This window comes from Ranitomeya imitator, chromosome 2 (genome assembly GCF_032444005.1).
Source record: "Ranitomeya imitator isolate aRanImi1 chromosome 2, aRanImi1.pri, whole genome shotgun sequence".
Classification (NCBI taxonomy): Eukaryota; Metazoa; Chordata; class Amphibia; order Anura; family Dendrobatidae; genus Ranitomeya; species Ranitomeya imitator.
This window is the reverse complement of record NC_091283.1, coordinates 738268393-738284666: the sequence shown is the minus strand read 5'-3', so window position 1 is coordinate 738284666 and position 16274 is coordinate 738268393. Positions and strand designations below refer to the sequence as shown.

At 41.6% G+C, this 16274-nt stretch overlaps 2 protein-coding genes across 2 annotated transcripts in view; one reads left to right on the top strand and one right to left on the bottom strand.

Annotated features, from left to right (window-relative positions):
- Positions 1–6191, top strand: part of VSIR (V-set immunoregulatory receptor) — an 89875-nt gene extending 83684 nt beyond the window's left edge. Inside the window, exons 6-7 of the mRNA XM_069753215.1 lie at positions 2115–2302; positions 4774–6191. Of these exons, the coding sequence (XP_069609316.1) occupies positions 2115–2302; positions 4774–4805 (220 nt within the window). The 3' untranslated portion in view covers positions 4806–6191. The remainder of the gene's footprint in view (positions 1–2114; positions 2303–4773) is intronic.
- Positions 1–16274, bottom strand: part of CDH23 (cadherin related 23) — a 1839731-nt gene that overhangs the window by 258814 nt on the left and 1564643 nt on the right. The gene's annotated exons all lie outside the window — the stretch shown is intronic.

Here is a 16274-nt window from a genome sequence, read left to right as displayed (position 1 = left end):
GAAATCTGTGAGGTTTAAGAAAACGCTTGATTTAACCTCTTAGCTATACCAGAGCCATAACTTTTTAATACTTTGTCAACATAGCCAAACGAGGGTTTATTTTTTGCAGGATAAACTGCAGTTTTGAATGACACCATTAATTTTCTATATAATATATTGGACAACTGGAGAATAAATTCCAAGTGAGATGAAGTGCATATGCACTTTATTGAGATGGATGGCTTATTGTTTTTGTCATCTATTTGGTCTTTTTTTGCACTTTGGAGAGTCAAATATATTTTTCTAGTATTTTTTATATTATATGGATCTGGTCTCCTCATTTAATTTATATTTTGTAACATGGTGTAGTATTGTTAGTTGTCTTTTCCTTTTTTGTATATTTTATTCTTATTTTCAATAAAATTATTTTTTATATACTTTTTCTTTTTTGTGATTATAGTCTTATGTTCACTTTGATATTGGTTCTATGGTAATTGGTGGACATCAATTCACTAGGGTGAATTTTGTTGTGTATTTGATAGTTATAAGCCAGCAATATCGCGATGTCACTATACCCAGCAGGGACCAGTGACGTCATCTGAGTGGGCAGCACTAGTTTCCTGCACCGCCGAATATAGCAACTCTGCTCTGCTGCCGGCTTATTACTATTCATAAACCGACAACAGAGAGGAAGCTTGCACAGGGGAGACAGTGCTGTGCTCAGGGGAGGCAGTGCACGGACAAAGCTGTGCACAAGGGAAACAGTGCAGGGACAGCACAGTCCCTGAAATGAGGATCAATGATGATGCTTTTTTTCATGGAGGGGTCAGTAGTTGTGACAGTGACCGCAGATTTTGCCCCCTGTTTGAGTATCCCAGCATGCTCCGGTGATACTCAAAAGAATCGTCATCAGAACAGAAATAGAAAAAAAAAACCACAATAACTGTTAGTGAAGTAGGGGATTGGTAGGGAATTAGTAAATCAAGTATATTAGACAATAGATTAAATTATGGGACTTTGCCTCCGGACCATGCCTTTAAGTGTAAACTAAATGCCGATTCAATGTAGAAAATGGCCAACTCCTCTGACTGCAAAAATGCAATTCCGGCATTTCTATTTTCTTTTTACAGTGCTTACCAATTGAGATAATTAATTTTATATTTTCATAAACCGAACCTGTATGGACCTGATTATAGCACATGTGTATTTTTTTTATTATTTTATTTATTTTTAATAGGAAAAAAGGAGACCATTTGAACTTTTACAATTTCATTTAGATTTTTTATATAATTAAAAAAAATATGTATATTTTGCCATATTTTTGTCATCTCTGGAGATTTGAACCTGGGCACATTTGATCACTTATATCATATTACAAATATCATGTTCACCCATGAACAGCCACAGGCTGTTCTTAATAGGAGTGTTCACTTCAGAAGACCCCTAGCTGTCTTGGAAACCCATTGGTGTCGTGAAGGACTTGGCATGGCTCTCCCTGGGCCATGTGTTGTAAATGCCACCATGAGAGATTGACCTTGGCATTTAACGGGTGAACAGCAGAGGGCTAAGCTAAACTCCTGGCTGCTAGAGGCAGATGATGGCCGAAGACAACAGCCGTTGTCTGCCCGGAAAGATGCTGGCTCATATCCTGAGCCTGCACCAAAGATCCTGAATCCGGTCTTGCGTGTGGTGGCATTGCCATTATTTGCACCAAATTTATCAGTGTCGCACAGCATTTGAAAAAAATGACACCTCTTTACATGTAAAACATATCTAGAACTGAGGTTTTTTATGCTATCCCCATACTTGGGTAAGTTTGCAGCTTTTTTTAGTGATTTTTATAAAACGTTTCAATTCATAAATCTAAGACCATTTTGCATTGCTAAACACGTCCAAATAAATCCACTTTTTAAAAGAGGAAAGAGTGGCCTGAAATACCTAAGGATTGAAAAACATTTGCACACATACAGTGAGAGACAAAATGTGCATTTTTTTCATGCCACAAACCTCTTTAAAACCCTTGATAACATCCCCCGACTTGTTAACAATGTAATAGTGGAATTGGTTGTTGTCAGTTTTAGTCAGGTCAGCCAATGCAGCCTATATCGCTCATCATGAATTATTTATTCTTTCAGTGAAGCAGGCGTTGATGGTATTGAAAATCCTGTCTTTGATGATCCACCTATTGTAAATACTGATCAGAGGCCTAGACTTATTTTCATGGCTAGTCGCCACCAGTCAGATTCAGGTCGACATCTGCTCTCTGAACCCAATACTCCTCTCTCCCCACCAGGACCCAATGATTGTTTTTTCCCTTCACTTGGTAAGTTTGCATTTGCAAGAAAAATTGGGATAAGTGTGCATTTATATGTACTACCATAATAATCACACAGCTTCAAAAATTTGTGTTATATATGTTTGAATGTCTTGGAGGGAAGTGCAATTTACTTCTGTTTTTACATAAGTACACATTGGCCTTTTCTGCTGTACATTTTCTGCACTGGAGATTCTGCAGAGAAATATGCACCAATTTGTGAGGATTTAGTAGGAAAAATATGTGCTGAGGCTTTTCTGCAATTTAAGACGTGGATTTTTAACAGAAGATGTGGATAAGAGTTAAGCAAATATCTTTCACAATGCTGACATTGTAATATTCTGCATATTTTCTGTATGCAAATTGGTAATGAAAAATCTAATCTCCAGTGTAGACATTCCTATACAGTGTATTTACTACGGACCTCTGATAGTAAAGGTGCTGCAGTGATAGTAAAGGTCCTGGCTGCAGTGATAGTAAAGGTCCAGGCTGCAGTGATAGTAAAGGTCCAGGCTGCAGTGATAGTAAAGGTCCTGGCTGCAGTGATAGTAAAGGTCCTGGCTGCAGTGATAGTAAAGGTCCTGGCTGCAGTGATAGTAAAGGTCTTGGCTACAGTGATAGTAAAGGTCCTGGCTGCAGTGATAGTAAAGGTCCAGGCTGCAGTGATAGTAAAGGTCCTGGCTGCAGTGATAGTAAAGGTCCTGGCTGCAGTGATAGTAAAGGTCCTGGCTGCAGTGATAGTAAAGGTCCTGGCTGCAGTGATAGTAAAGGTCTTGGCTGCAGTGATAGTAAAGGTCCTGGCTGCAGTGATAGTAAAGGTGCTGCAGGGATAGTAAAGGTGCTGCAGCTAGAGTAAAGGTGCTGCGATAATAGTAAAGGTGCTGGCTGCAGTGATGGTAAATATCATCATGTGAAAGGTGTTGGGTAATTGCACATTTCATTCTATGCATTGTAAAGGGTGAAATTCGTACCTACATCCATAGCTGCAGTTCTTGTCAATTTGCGCTATAGATATTTATTTTTTGCAGTGAGACTTTACTGTACTGTAAAACATAGGGAATTTTCAGCAAGAGACTACACAGTGGAAAGTTCAGCTGCATTTTCCTTTCAGAGAAGTATACCCTAAAGTGTTAATCATAGTAATAGCTATTGTTAAAACTAACCCACTTGGGGCTCCTTGGGGTTTTTTACTTTCCAGAATGCGTGCTTCAAGTGCTGTAAAATATGTAATATAACAGCAGGTACCCGCCCTTCTCAGTGCTGGCTCCCCATCGCTGCTTGTTTCTCAGGGTTTTGGTTGCAGTGGTAAGGTCACATTGACAGTGTGCATCAATACAGAAGCCAAGGACTGAGCTCATTGTCTTGTGCTGACTACAATGGCCAGCTGGCACGAGACCCGGGGATAGCGAATACCTGCTCTTAATAAAGCTGTTTTACAGAGTTTGGGATGCACTACTGAAAGTGGAAAAGCCCTTTAAACATATCACCCCCCAAACCACCATGTGGTATAAAGAGTTGTGCCACAGATAGAATGCCCACTGCTGCACATCTCCAGTTGCCATAAACAATCCCCTATTTGCCTGAAGCTATAAATGCCCTCTGCTTTCAGCAATAGCTGGAGTATTTACTTTAGTACGAAGCATTAAGACCACCATATATACACATGGAACTACGTGCCAAATTGTGCAAGTCTAACTTTAATAAAAAGTCTAACTTTAATAAAAAATATACTGTATGTTTCTTTGGGAGGCCGCACCCAAACTTCTGCTGTATCAGAAAGGCCCAGTGCATTTCTCTAGATAAGCTGTTCCTTATCAATGTGATACCAGAAATGGACTTTTAGGCTACGTTCCCACTCTGAGCTTTTGGTGAGTTTTTGAGGCTGTTGAATGTCTGCATATATTTTTTAAAATTGGTTAGGGTACTTGCAGTTTTTCATTGTGTTTTTTTTTGTGCGTTTTTTAACATGCGTTTTTTTCCCGTGTTTTTGATGCTGCGCTTTGTGTGTGATGTGCTGTAAATAAAGCTGCCTTTTTATACTCCCTGGTATTTGGCTGTGACAAAATGTTGTTAGTCTACTAAGGTGTGATTTCCGTGCGTTTTTGATGCGTTTTTGCCGCGGGATGTAGCTGCGGAAAAACACCTGCAGTTTAGAAGTAGAATTTCCGCATCTAATTCTAAGTCTAAATTCACACAGAAAACTTAGTGTACCCGCAAGAGTAACTAACATGCTGTGGATTGGAAACAAGCTCCTCAGGTGAGTTTCTGCTGAGTAAAAAAAAAAACAGTTGCAAGAGATTTCTAGAAGTCTCATCCACTTAGTCGGAACTGTAAGACAAGGCTTTTTTTTTTTTTTCGAGTGGTGAAAATATGCAGTGTCAAAACCTCACCAAAAACTCATTGTAGGAACATAGCCTTAAACTATTACATATAAAAGGGTTTCAATCCCTGCTCCCATAACCTTTTACAATGTCTTACAGAGCCAGTGCCAGATTCTCCAGATCCAGTATAAAAGAGGACTATCTGCAACTTTCAAGAGAAAGGATCGTTCTTTTGACTTATGTGAAGTCCGAGCACTTTGCCATCTAATCTAGAATCGCCAATTATACAGCGTACAATGCAGGAAGAACTCAGTTTTCAGTGCAGAAGGATTATAACACTGGACAGATAATCCCAGCCTCTCCAGGATTCTAGAGAATTGAAGATAGGATTTTAAGCAAAGTCATTTTCTAAAGAGTATCATTGTATATATAGGTATTGCAGGTGTGAAGCCATGAAAGAAAATGACTCAAACATTTATAGAATATTCTTTGTACATTTAATTATTTTATTGTCTTTTAGGAAAGTTTCATAGGATAAAATATGTTTCTGCTACTCGTATGTGCAAAAAAACATTTCATATATAGTAAGTATATAAGTATATATAGTAAATCGGCAATATACAACCCAAAGTTCATGGTAAACCTAGATGGTTGGTGAGAGATAGTGTTTTGCACTGATGAGTAGGTTATTGTGCCTGTGGACATAAACTGTGCGATACGGAAAATATACAAAAAATGTACTTTTTGGCCAAATATTGTTAACTTTGAGGAAAACTGATGTAGTTGCACAGGGAACCAGTAAGATTCTGCCTCTCATTTTTCACTGATCTGATGGGTTTCTGAAGGCATCTACTTTGCTTTTCCTTTGTGGCAATTTGTATGTAACTTTTATTTTTATGGCATCTTCATATCCAACCACACCGATGCATTCTCTCAAAACCAAACCTAATGTTTTTCATATACATGCCTCCACTTAATATAGTGTGTGTTACATAGTTTACAAGGCTAATCTTACAAAAAGTGGTCATGCCTAGATGACCTAAAGTACATGTCCACTTTCAATGTTTTTTCCCACATACCCTCCAAAGCAGTTGATGAATGCAACAATCTGATGAAAAACACCAGTCATAGAGCTGGCCACCCCTACTCGGGTTCTGATGTCCAGATTTCAACCATTTTACTGATTTGTGGAAGTACCTAGAAGCTAGCAATGAGTGACCGTGCTCGGATAAGGTGTTACCTGACCATGCTCGGGTGCTAACCAAGTGTCTTCAGCATGCTCGAATAAAATGTTCGACTTCCCAGCCTGCGTGTCTCGGTGCTGTTCGACAGCCTCAACACGTGCAAAGATTGCCTAACAAACAGGTAATCACTTCATATGTTGCGGCTGTCGGCCAGCCGTGAGACATGTAGACTCGGGGATTCGAACATATTTTTTGAGCATGCCGAAGACACTCAGTTAGCACACGAGTATACTCGGATAACACCTTATCTGAGCATGTTTGCCCATCGCTACTAAAAACTGCAGACTTGCCAGATGTTTGTCCCTTCCATTTATTAAAGGGGTGTACAACTTTAAGGACTTTTTTTTTTACTTAAATGCATATGTTTGGGGGTTAAAAAAATTTTTTTTGCAATTGGGTTCCATTAAAAATATTCACTATTTGGCCTTTACATGCTGTTTGTTGCTTTGCACGTTCAACTTTGATGTAAAATTTGATCATAAATCCGCTGAGAACAGCTCAGAAAGAGGCAGATAAGACAAACTCTCCAGTCAGATCCTTAGAACGAGCTCACTGATAGATTCTTAGTTAACGCATTCTGCGGTTAGCAATAGACAATGAAACCCATTGTCTGTAAAAGGCAATTGATGCTGAAACCCAAATGCAAAAATGATTTTTAGGTGGACAGCCCTTTTAAGTGTCCAAAGAACATGGTCATGGTGGCATCCATCACTTCCTCTTAGTTGTAAGCTGATTATACAGAATTAGAGAGAACCGAAGAGGGAAGTCATGTTTCCTCCAGTCAGTAACCTTACGTAATTACTATGAATCACACGGTGTAATAGATCAGTCTTGGCTGTCTGCTACATTTATTGAATCAGTAGCCTGGTAAATGGTTGTATTTATGGGAAGAGAGACCAAGATGCCAGCTATGTCTTGTACGCTGCCGTTTCTAAGGGCCGCACAGGGGGGGATAATTTATGCACAAGCTGAACCTTTTGTAGGATTTTATTAATGGTGTTTTTGTGTGAAAAGCATGTCACCATTCTATGCTGCCACATGTAACATCTACGACAGGTTTGCTCAGCCCTGAGGTACAGGGTGATTGTCCTTCCACCCCTCTAATTGAGATTGGTGCCTGGTTGCTGATCGTGCAGGCTTCTCATATTGCCGCCCAGTATGGTGATACAGTCTACAGTACAACTTGGTCCGTGGCGGCTTTTAGAGTATGTTTGTCTCTGAAATGCCCCAGTGTTTCCGAGACACATACCTGGCTGACATCATACTGCCAGTGCCTGACACATGCTGCCTGTGGATCGGGCAAGTATCCGCTGTCTGGTGTATCAACATTTTGTAAAACAAATTTATGAAGATCACTGATGCCAATTTTTTAGTCTGTTATTTTTTTATTGTGGTAGTTTGTTTTATTTTATTCTCTGTACGTTATTATGTAGGCAGCATTCCAGAATAGGGGGCTGTTTTAGCCACTTTAGCAAATGTGTAGTGGATATGATTATGCACCATTTATTAATATACAGCATGTATTGCAGGTTCTCTACTTACTTGTTACAGATGTCCTCACAGAAGGCAAATCTCTGCTGACGGAGGAACACGTGGCCAGACCTGTCCAACCTCCTCCAATGGAAAAACACGGCACACAGGAAAACTGCTTTTTAATTGGAGGAGGCTGATGGAATCGTCTGATCACATGATCCTCCTCAGTGGCCTATTTGTAGACAGGTAAGGCTACTTTCACACTAGCGTTAACTGCAATCTGTCACAATGCGTCGTTTTGCAGAAAAAATGCATCCTGCAAAAGTGCTTGCAGGATGCGTTTTTCCCCATAGATTTGTATTGACGACGCATTGCGACGGATTGCCACACGTCGCATCCGTCGTGCGACGGATGCGTCGTGCTTTGGCGGACCGTCAGGAGCAAAAAACGCTACATGTAACATTTTTTGCTCCTGATGGACCGCTTTTTCCGACAGCGCATGCGCGGCCGGAACTCCGCCCCCCACCTCCCTGCACCTCACAATGGAGCAGCGGATGCGCCGGAGAAATGCATCTGCTGCCTCCGTTGTGCAGTGCGTTAAACGCTAGCGTCGGAATCTCTGCCCGACGCATTGCGACGGGGAGATTCCGACGCTAGTGTGAAAGTAGCCTAAGTGACAAAAAATCTATTAAAATAAATACAAAGTGACCACCTCATTAGCAGCTTCCGCAGATATGCTTTACATATCCCACAAACCAAGAGTCTGTAGACTGAGGACTTTCCTTGACTTTTATGGGAGCATTATCTGGGCATGCTGTGTGATCTGTGCAGAGGTCACTGCTCGTAGATGTGGATGGGCGCTGTGAGGGATGGAGAATACACTTCATAAAATGCAAATACTGAACCATAAGAATCTATATCTCTTAACTTAGTGTCTCCACCTCCTCCCTAGTCTAACTTTAAATATAGTAATATAAGGAGTCAAGCAAATCTGCTTTAACCCCTTAGTGACAGCCAATACGTCTTTTAACTGACCTGAGATATAAGAGACTGGCCTCCCCATACAGGTGACAATCCAGCAGCTGCCGGCTGTACACTACAGCTTACAACTTGCTGCATCAGCCACGATCAGTGTTTGCACCGTCCAAATCTGTTTAACCCCTTAAATGCTGCTGTCAATAGTGACTACATCATTATAAATGAATAACAGAGTGTGGGGGCTTCCTCTTTATCCAAATTGGTGCCCTCAGATCATGATTGTGTGGCCCTGATGTTTGCAATTGCAATTCACGACCAAATAGCGGCCTTAGAGTCTGACGACTGTAGTAATCTGTTCAGAAGTTAGAAGCATTTAGGTGGTAAAAATACACTTTTTCATTTCTGTGATACCACTTTGCATTAATTCCTGTAAAGCACCTGAAGGGTTAATAAACTACCTGACAGCAGTTTTCAGTATGTCAGGGGGTGCTGTTTTTAAAATGGTATCACGTTTGGGGGTTTCCCAATATGTGGGACCCCTAAGGTCACTTCAAACATGGATAAGTCCCTAAAAAAATAAATTTTGTAAATTCCCTTGAAAAAATTAAGAAATGTTGCTACATTTTTAAATCTCCTAAAATGCTAACAAAATAAAATAACATTTTACAAATGGTGCTGATGTAAAGCCGACATGTGGGAAATGTTATTTATTAATGGTTTGCTGTGGTTTGACTATCTGGATTAAAGGGATAATTATTCAAATTTTGAAAATTGCTAATTTTAAAAAATGTATCTCAAATATTTGATATTTTTTATAAACACAAAACATATCGACCTAAATTTACCATTATCATAAAGTATAATGTGTCACGAAAAAACATGCTCACCAATGTCCAATAATACTGGCACTTCCAATACATTATAAACAACACCAGGTTTCCCCCAGGGGTAACCATAACGAAGAGATCCAGAGCTTTATACAAAAAGGCTTTATTGGAAACAAAATAACAGACTAAAAAATAGCCCAAGCACCCTAACATAAGGTGAAGGCTATGTGCAGTACATCACTAAGCATGGTAGTGGTATTTATAACAACATATTTGTTTCCGTAATATTAAAGCTGCCTAAGCATGCCCACAATATAACATTAATAACATATCCAAACCGCATATGAAGCCATATCTACCTGCCGACTGCAGCACAGCGATCCACCTCACCCCAACGCACGTTTCGCACCTCGCTTCTTCCGTAAGAAGCGAGGTGCGAAACGTGCGTTGGGGTGAGGTGGATCGCTGTGCTGCAGTCGGCAGGTAGATATGGCTTCATATGCGGTTTGGATATGTTATTAATGTTATATTGTGGGCATGCTTAGGCAGCTTTAATATTACGGAAACAAATATGTTGTTATAAATACCACTACCATGCTTAGTGATGTACTGCACATAGCCTTCACCTTATGTTAGGGTGCTTGGGCTATTTTTTAGTCTGTTATTTTGTTTCCAATAAAGCCTTTTTGTATAAAGCTCTGGATCTCTTCGTTATGGTTACCCCTGGGGGCAACCTGGTGTTGTTTGTCACGAAAAAACAGTCTGAAAATCACTGGGATTTATTGAAGTGTTGCAGAGTTATTACTACATAAAGTGACACTAGTCAGATTTCAAAAATTTGGCTCCGTCACTAAGGGGTTAAAGAGGACCTATCATCAGGTCAAAAGTAGAATTTTAGCTTTTATTTTTTCCTGCTGCTCTCCTGAATATTTATTTTTTATTTTCTTTAACATTTGTAATACCATTCCAGATATAACTTTTTATTTAGTTATAAATGTTATTGCCTTTACAAGGGGATGTGGCTCTTGGGCTTCTCTGGGGGGTGTGTCTTTACAAGGGGTGTGGTTCTCAGGATTCTCTGAGGGCGTGTCTTTAAGCTGCATTATTAGCCTGTAATCAATGCCCCTTGGTAAAGAACATACAAATTAGCACTAGGTCAAATGGTCCATATCTCTGTAACTGTATGGTGGGTTAATAAAATCAAAACTGAACACAAAGGGGAGCAGCACAATTAGAATAAGAGCAAAAACTGGTGCAGTTTGACCTGGTGACAAGTCCTCAGTAAAGAGAATCTGTCAACAGCTTTTGGCTGCATAATCTGAGAACAGCATGATATAAAGATAAAGACCCTGATTCCAGCGATGTATCACTTACTGGGCTGTTCTCTGCGGTTTTGATAAAACCACTTCTTTCTCTACTAGGTCTTTGAGGCTATGTGCACACGTACAGGTTTTTTTCACACTAAAAACGCTATAAAAACTCATTAAAAACGCATACATTATGCATTCTATCATTTAGAATGCATTCTGCATGTTTTGTGCACATGGATGCGTTTTTTTCCGCGAAAAAAATGCATCGCGGTAAAAAAATGAGCATGTTCATTATTTTTGCGGATTTTCTGCGTTTTTCCCGCAATTCTATGCATTTGGGAAAAAACGCACAAAAACGCACCAAAAACGCGTAAAAAAACGTGTCAAAATCACGGTAAAATCGCGGTAAAGACGCATGCAGATTTCTGGCAGAAATGTCCGGTTTTTGTCAGGAAAATTTCTGCAAGAAATCCTGACGTGTGCACATACCCTGAATGCTGAGCTCTGTGTTACCCCACCTAGTCCACTTGCAGCTTTCTGTGTGCAATGTACATAGAGAGTTGCTAATCAGTGATGAGGACGGATTACACAGAGCAGGAGGACCACATGGCATGAGACATCTAGTCTTCGAATGATAATCTCCTGCTGATAAAACACTGATTTTATTAAAACTACAACCAGCAGCCAGTAAGTGATACATTGCTGGAATCAGAGTTTCTGTCTCTTCATCTTGGCTTCTCGAGGATTAAATGGCAAAAACCTGGTGAAATAGTCTCTTTTGAATTATTTGAGTTTCATTCAAACTCAATTTTATGCAGACTTCTTAACCAAAAACAGCCACCTTGGTGATCAGGTATTTTCACAAATATATTAGAATTCAGTACTCAATGATAATTGTATGTCCTGAATAGAGACTGGAAACAAACATGCTTTTTTATCTGGCTCAAAAATATAAGATATTTACGCTACAGGTTACTTTTTGTACGGTTAGTCTTAACAGACTTTTGGGGGTCCGACATTGTTCACCCCAACCAATCAGCTGTTTGCAGCACCATAGTAGTCAAATGCAACAATGTGCAGAGCAGGAACAGCATAGCTTCATACACTGTGTAGTGGCTGCTGCAGGGACTGAAGTGCTATTCATAACCATAGGAGCTGAGCTACAGCACCTTGGAATGGCCTACCCCTTTAAATATAATGTGACAACATTCCTATACGAATGAGTATTATCATTTGTGAAATACTTCTTTACCTTATGATGCTTTCTTCTCTCCTAAATACTATGATACAGTGCCGTTTTACTGCCTTTCATGCTCCTTAAGGCTAGGTTCACATTGCGTTAACAGCAGCCCGTTCAACACATGCGTTAAATGGGCTGCATTAACGCAAGTACCTACATGCCATCGCGCTAGCGCAGATAGAGCTAGCAAATGCTCTATCAGCGCTAGAGGTGACGGACCCAGAAACGCTGCAGCCCGCTTCCGAGAGTCCGTCACTCAATGACGGCACATTGCTAGCGCACGCCCATTTTGGACGTGTGCTAGCGATGCACCCAAAATAGAGATTAATGGCAGCATTAACGGACTGTGTTACTCCGCGTTAAGCCGTGGTGTAATGCAGTCCGTCTAAGGCTTCTTTCACACTTCCATCTTCCAAATCTGCACAGGATCCGTCAAGACGTTGAAATGACAGATCCTGTGCAGATTGTGGAAAACGTGTGCACTGGGCCCATCTTTCTGTCGGACCCGTCGAGGCTATGTGCACCTGTTGTGTATGTGTCTTTGCAGCGGTTTTCCGCTGCAAAAAAGCATACACAACACAAACCAGGTAAAAAAATAAATATAAAAAATCGCAGTATTCTCACCTACCGGCATTCCCGTGCAGCGATGCGGAGCAGCGCAGGATGCGTCGCTGACCGATTTTCCGACATGCGGAAAAAACGTTCCTCTGAACGTTTTCTCTACCCGACGGACTGTTTTTTTTACGCAGGATCCAGTGCACGACGGATGAAACGGATGGCAATCCGTCGCAAACACAAGTCTATGGGAAAATGCAGGATCCTGCAAACTTTTTTGCTGGATCCTGCATTCTCAAAAATCAACGGATTGTGATGGGAGGTGAAAGATGGAAGTGTGAAAGAGGCTGAGCGGACTGCCCTAACGTAATGTGAACCCAGCCTTAGAAACTCCTTTCAACAGTTGCTCAGAAAGATCAGCACACTGTATTGAGACAATAAGAGTATGGGATGTTCCCTGTCTGAGCCTCTCTTCTCCTCATTCCCGTACTGACTATAGTGCATGGATCTTACTGATCATCAGCTGAGCGAACCTTCTAAAGGAGTTAGCATAACATAATTGCTTCAGTAAGTCACTGGCTGCAGCAGTTTTATTCGTATGCATGGCACTACCAGATGTAGTAATGTACTAGACCTTCACCAGGCTAACCACTGGCAGATTTGACAGTGGAGTATAGTCATATCTTATTTTAACTTACCGTATATTGCAGATTATAAGATGCACCCCAAATTTTGAGGAGAAAAAATAGGAAAGAAAACTTTTCTTAGGCCAGTCTCACACGTCCAGATAATTCTGGTACCGGAGAAATTGGTACCGGAGTTGTCCGTGTGCTCATGTGGCACACGTGCGGTAGCAGTGTGCCGCCTGAGGACCACACGGACCGTGCAGGAGAGACAGCGCTGTCCCCTGCGTGTGGTACTGAAGCCGGCATTCATCCCTTCTGTCCTGCTTGGCTGAAAGCAGCGCTTGCAGGAGAGAAGTTTGGGGTCACCCAATAGGGGTGGAGCTGCATATTAATCACTGTAATGAATGGTACCACGTGACCGCTCACACAGGACAGGCTGCCGGCGCACGAGGGGTGGGAGGCGGGAGATGACCCCAAACTTTATTTTTAACAAAAAAAGAAACTTGATTTTTCATCCCTTCTCTCCAGCGAACGCTGCTGGGGAGAAGGAATGAATGCCGGCTTCAGCACCAAAAGCAGGGGACAGCGCTTAACTGTAGCGCTGTTTCTCCTGCGGCGGTACGTGCACACGGAGGAGAGTGCGAACTGTTCTCCGCGTACACGTGTCCGGGACGCTTTGCGGACCGTGCTGCCGGAGAAACACGGACATGTCTCCGTGTTTTACACACGGTCCGTGAAAACACGCTGACTTGTGCAGAGACACATTTATTTTGATGTGTCTACGTGAGTCAGTGTCTCCGGTACTTGAGGAAACGGTCACCACACGTACCGGAGCCACTGACGTGTGAAACAGGCCTTAATAAAATGGTGTTTCTTACAATCCATGCGCCTTATTGTTTACCAGGGGTGGTGGCTGCAGTGAAGTGGGGTCCCAGGGTCGCTGCTGGAGGAGGCAAGAGTGGAGTGTTGTTGCATGCCACAGACAGGGATGAGGGGGTGTTCAGATGTGCGCCACTACGGGTGTTTAGTGGTGCGGGGGCTCTGTCAACATTTTGTGAAATCCCAGAACCCCCGCACGTACATGGTTTACTATGCAGTGGACTCTGGGAAAATGGCAGCCGGGGCGGCGCATGCGCAGATGGAGATCTTTGCGCTGAGATCTCATTTCCTGAGATCTTAGTGTCAAGATCTACATCTGCGCATGCGCCGCCTCCGGCAGCCATTTTCCCGGAGTCCAACACATAGTAAACCATGTAAGTGCGGGGGCTCTGGGCTTTCACAAAATGTCAACACCACTGAACACCCACAGCAGCGCCCATCTGAACACCCCCTCATCCCAGCCGGCGGCCTGCAGCAACGCTCCACTCTTGCCTCCTCCAGCAGCGACCCTGGGACCCTGCTCCACCGCAGCCGATAAGGTGTATCCACATTATAAGTCCCTCCCCAATTTCCCCCCCAAATTTGTGGGGAAAAAGTGTGTCTTATAATTCGAAAGATACGATATAATTGGACAGAAGATTAAAAAAACAAACCTGGAATGCCCTTTTAATTACAATTTTGACGCTCCTGCTGTTTAAAGGAAAAATAAACATTTGCTATTCAACCGATTATAATTTTAGAGATTTTCTTCTTAATATTTCAAAATGATGAAGAGATGTGGCTCCTATGATTTACCGCACATATGGCAAAATTGTATTTTATATGCGCAAGTTTTAGTCTAGTACAATTATCAAATGTTTATTGTTGCATTTTTTACAGTCTTGTTCGCTACAACTATTATTTTTTTTATGTCTTCACAGTTGTTTTTTTATATTTTCAGGAAGTTGCATTGTACATAGCATATTTACTTAAATAAGAGAAGCTGCAAAATCAGTAAAAATGTTAATTAACTGAAAAGTATCTTAAAGCCTTAAAGGGAACCTATCACCTGAATTTGGCGGGTCCTTTTTTGGGTCATATGGGCGGTGTTTTCGGGTCTTTTATTAACCCCATTTTTCCCGCTGGCCGCACGCTGGTCGCGAAATTGACTTGCCGTTGATTCGCTTTCCTCCCTAGTTAACGCGTGCGCAAAGCAATCTTGCCTTGCGCACGCGCAGTATGCTTTGCTCAACTGCGGGCAAAGCCGAAAACCATTAGTGCACATGCGCCGGTGTGTCCCGGAACACAGCAAAATACTTCCGGGACATAGTGCGCCGGCGCATGCGCACTAATGGGTTTCGGCTTTGCCCGCAGTCGGGCAAAGCATACTGCACGTGCGCAGAGCAAGATTGCTTTGCGCACGCGTTAACTAGGTAGGAAAGCAAATCAACAGCAAGTCAATTTCGCCACTAGCGTGCGGCCAGCGGGAAAAAAGGGGGTTAATAAAAGACCCGAAAACCACCCATATGACCCAAAAAAGGACCCGCCAAATTCAGGTGACAGGTTCCCTTTAATATACGAGTTGCATGGTGTTCTCAAATTGAAATGTTGATCGCCGTATTTGAACTGAATAAAAACTTTTATAAGTGTTGGTTTTTGTGTGGATTGGGTGACTGTACGGCCAAATCCTTATCTACTGTACTTCACAGTATAAATCATGAAGAGCACAGTTGTAGGTTCTGTTTCCTCTCTAGTGACACAGGAAATGTGTGACAGACAGAAAAGGGAGTGTGAGCAAGATTACATAAGCATTAAGTACTTGTAGCTTAAACAAAGAAGGATGTATCTTAAGAAAATAGCTATCATAACATTTAAGAGGTTCAGATGTTTACAAGTTTATTTTTAGAAAAAACTTGGACTCATAAAATTACAACTGTGTAGAATTTTTTTCCTTTAAAGGGAACTTGTGAGCAGGATTTCATACCCCAAAATTTTTATATGTAGATATTTGTAGATCTGAAACCTCGGTCATTCCACCTCTATTTCTTACCTAACACCACCTCTTCCTGCTTGACTGACAATTCCTTTGCCTACAGTCCCAAAGCACAGAGGCTGCCAGTCAAGCAGGAAGAGGTGGTGCTAAGCGGGGAATAGAGCTGGAGTGACATAGGCATCAGATCTACAAATGGCTCTTTAGCCTCTTTTGCATTTCAATTCACATAATGATTTCTGAACACTGAAGGAATGAACGGCCATTTAAAGGTATTGCTGGGTTTGCCTTTGAAGGAGTTGTATACGTGTGAGTAGGTGAGCCAGCTGCTGTGTTCCCCCTTGGAGACATCAATGCTACTGTAGTATATAATATGTAGGATGTGAATAATGTTTTGTACCTGATATGTTTTCTTGTGGTAACAAGTGTAAATTTCCCTGTGGGCCACAATATTTCACTGTCTTTCATTGTACTCTTGTATAGAATGTTGGTGAATGGTTAGAGATATTCTCATCTCCAAAATTCTATCCCAATATGCAGTAGGTGTAATAATATTAGC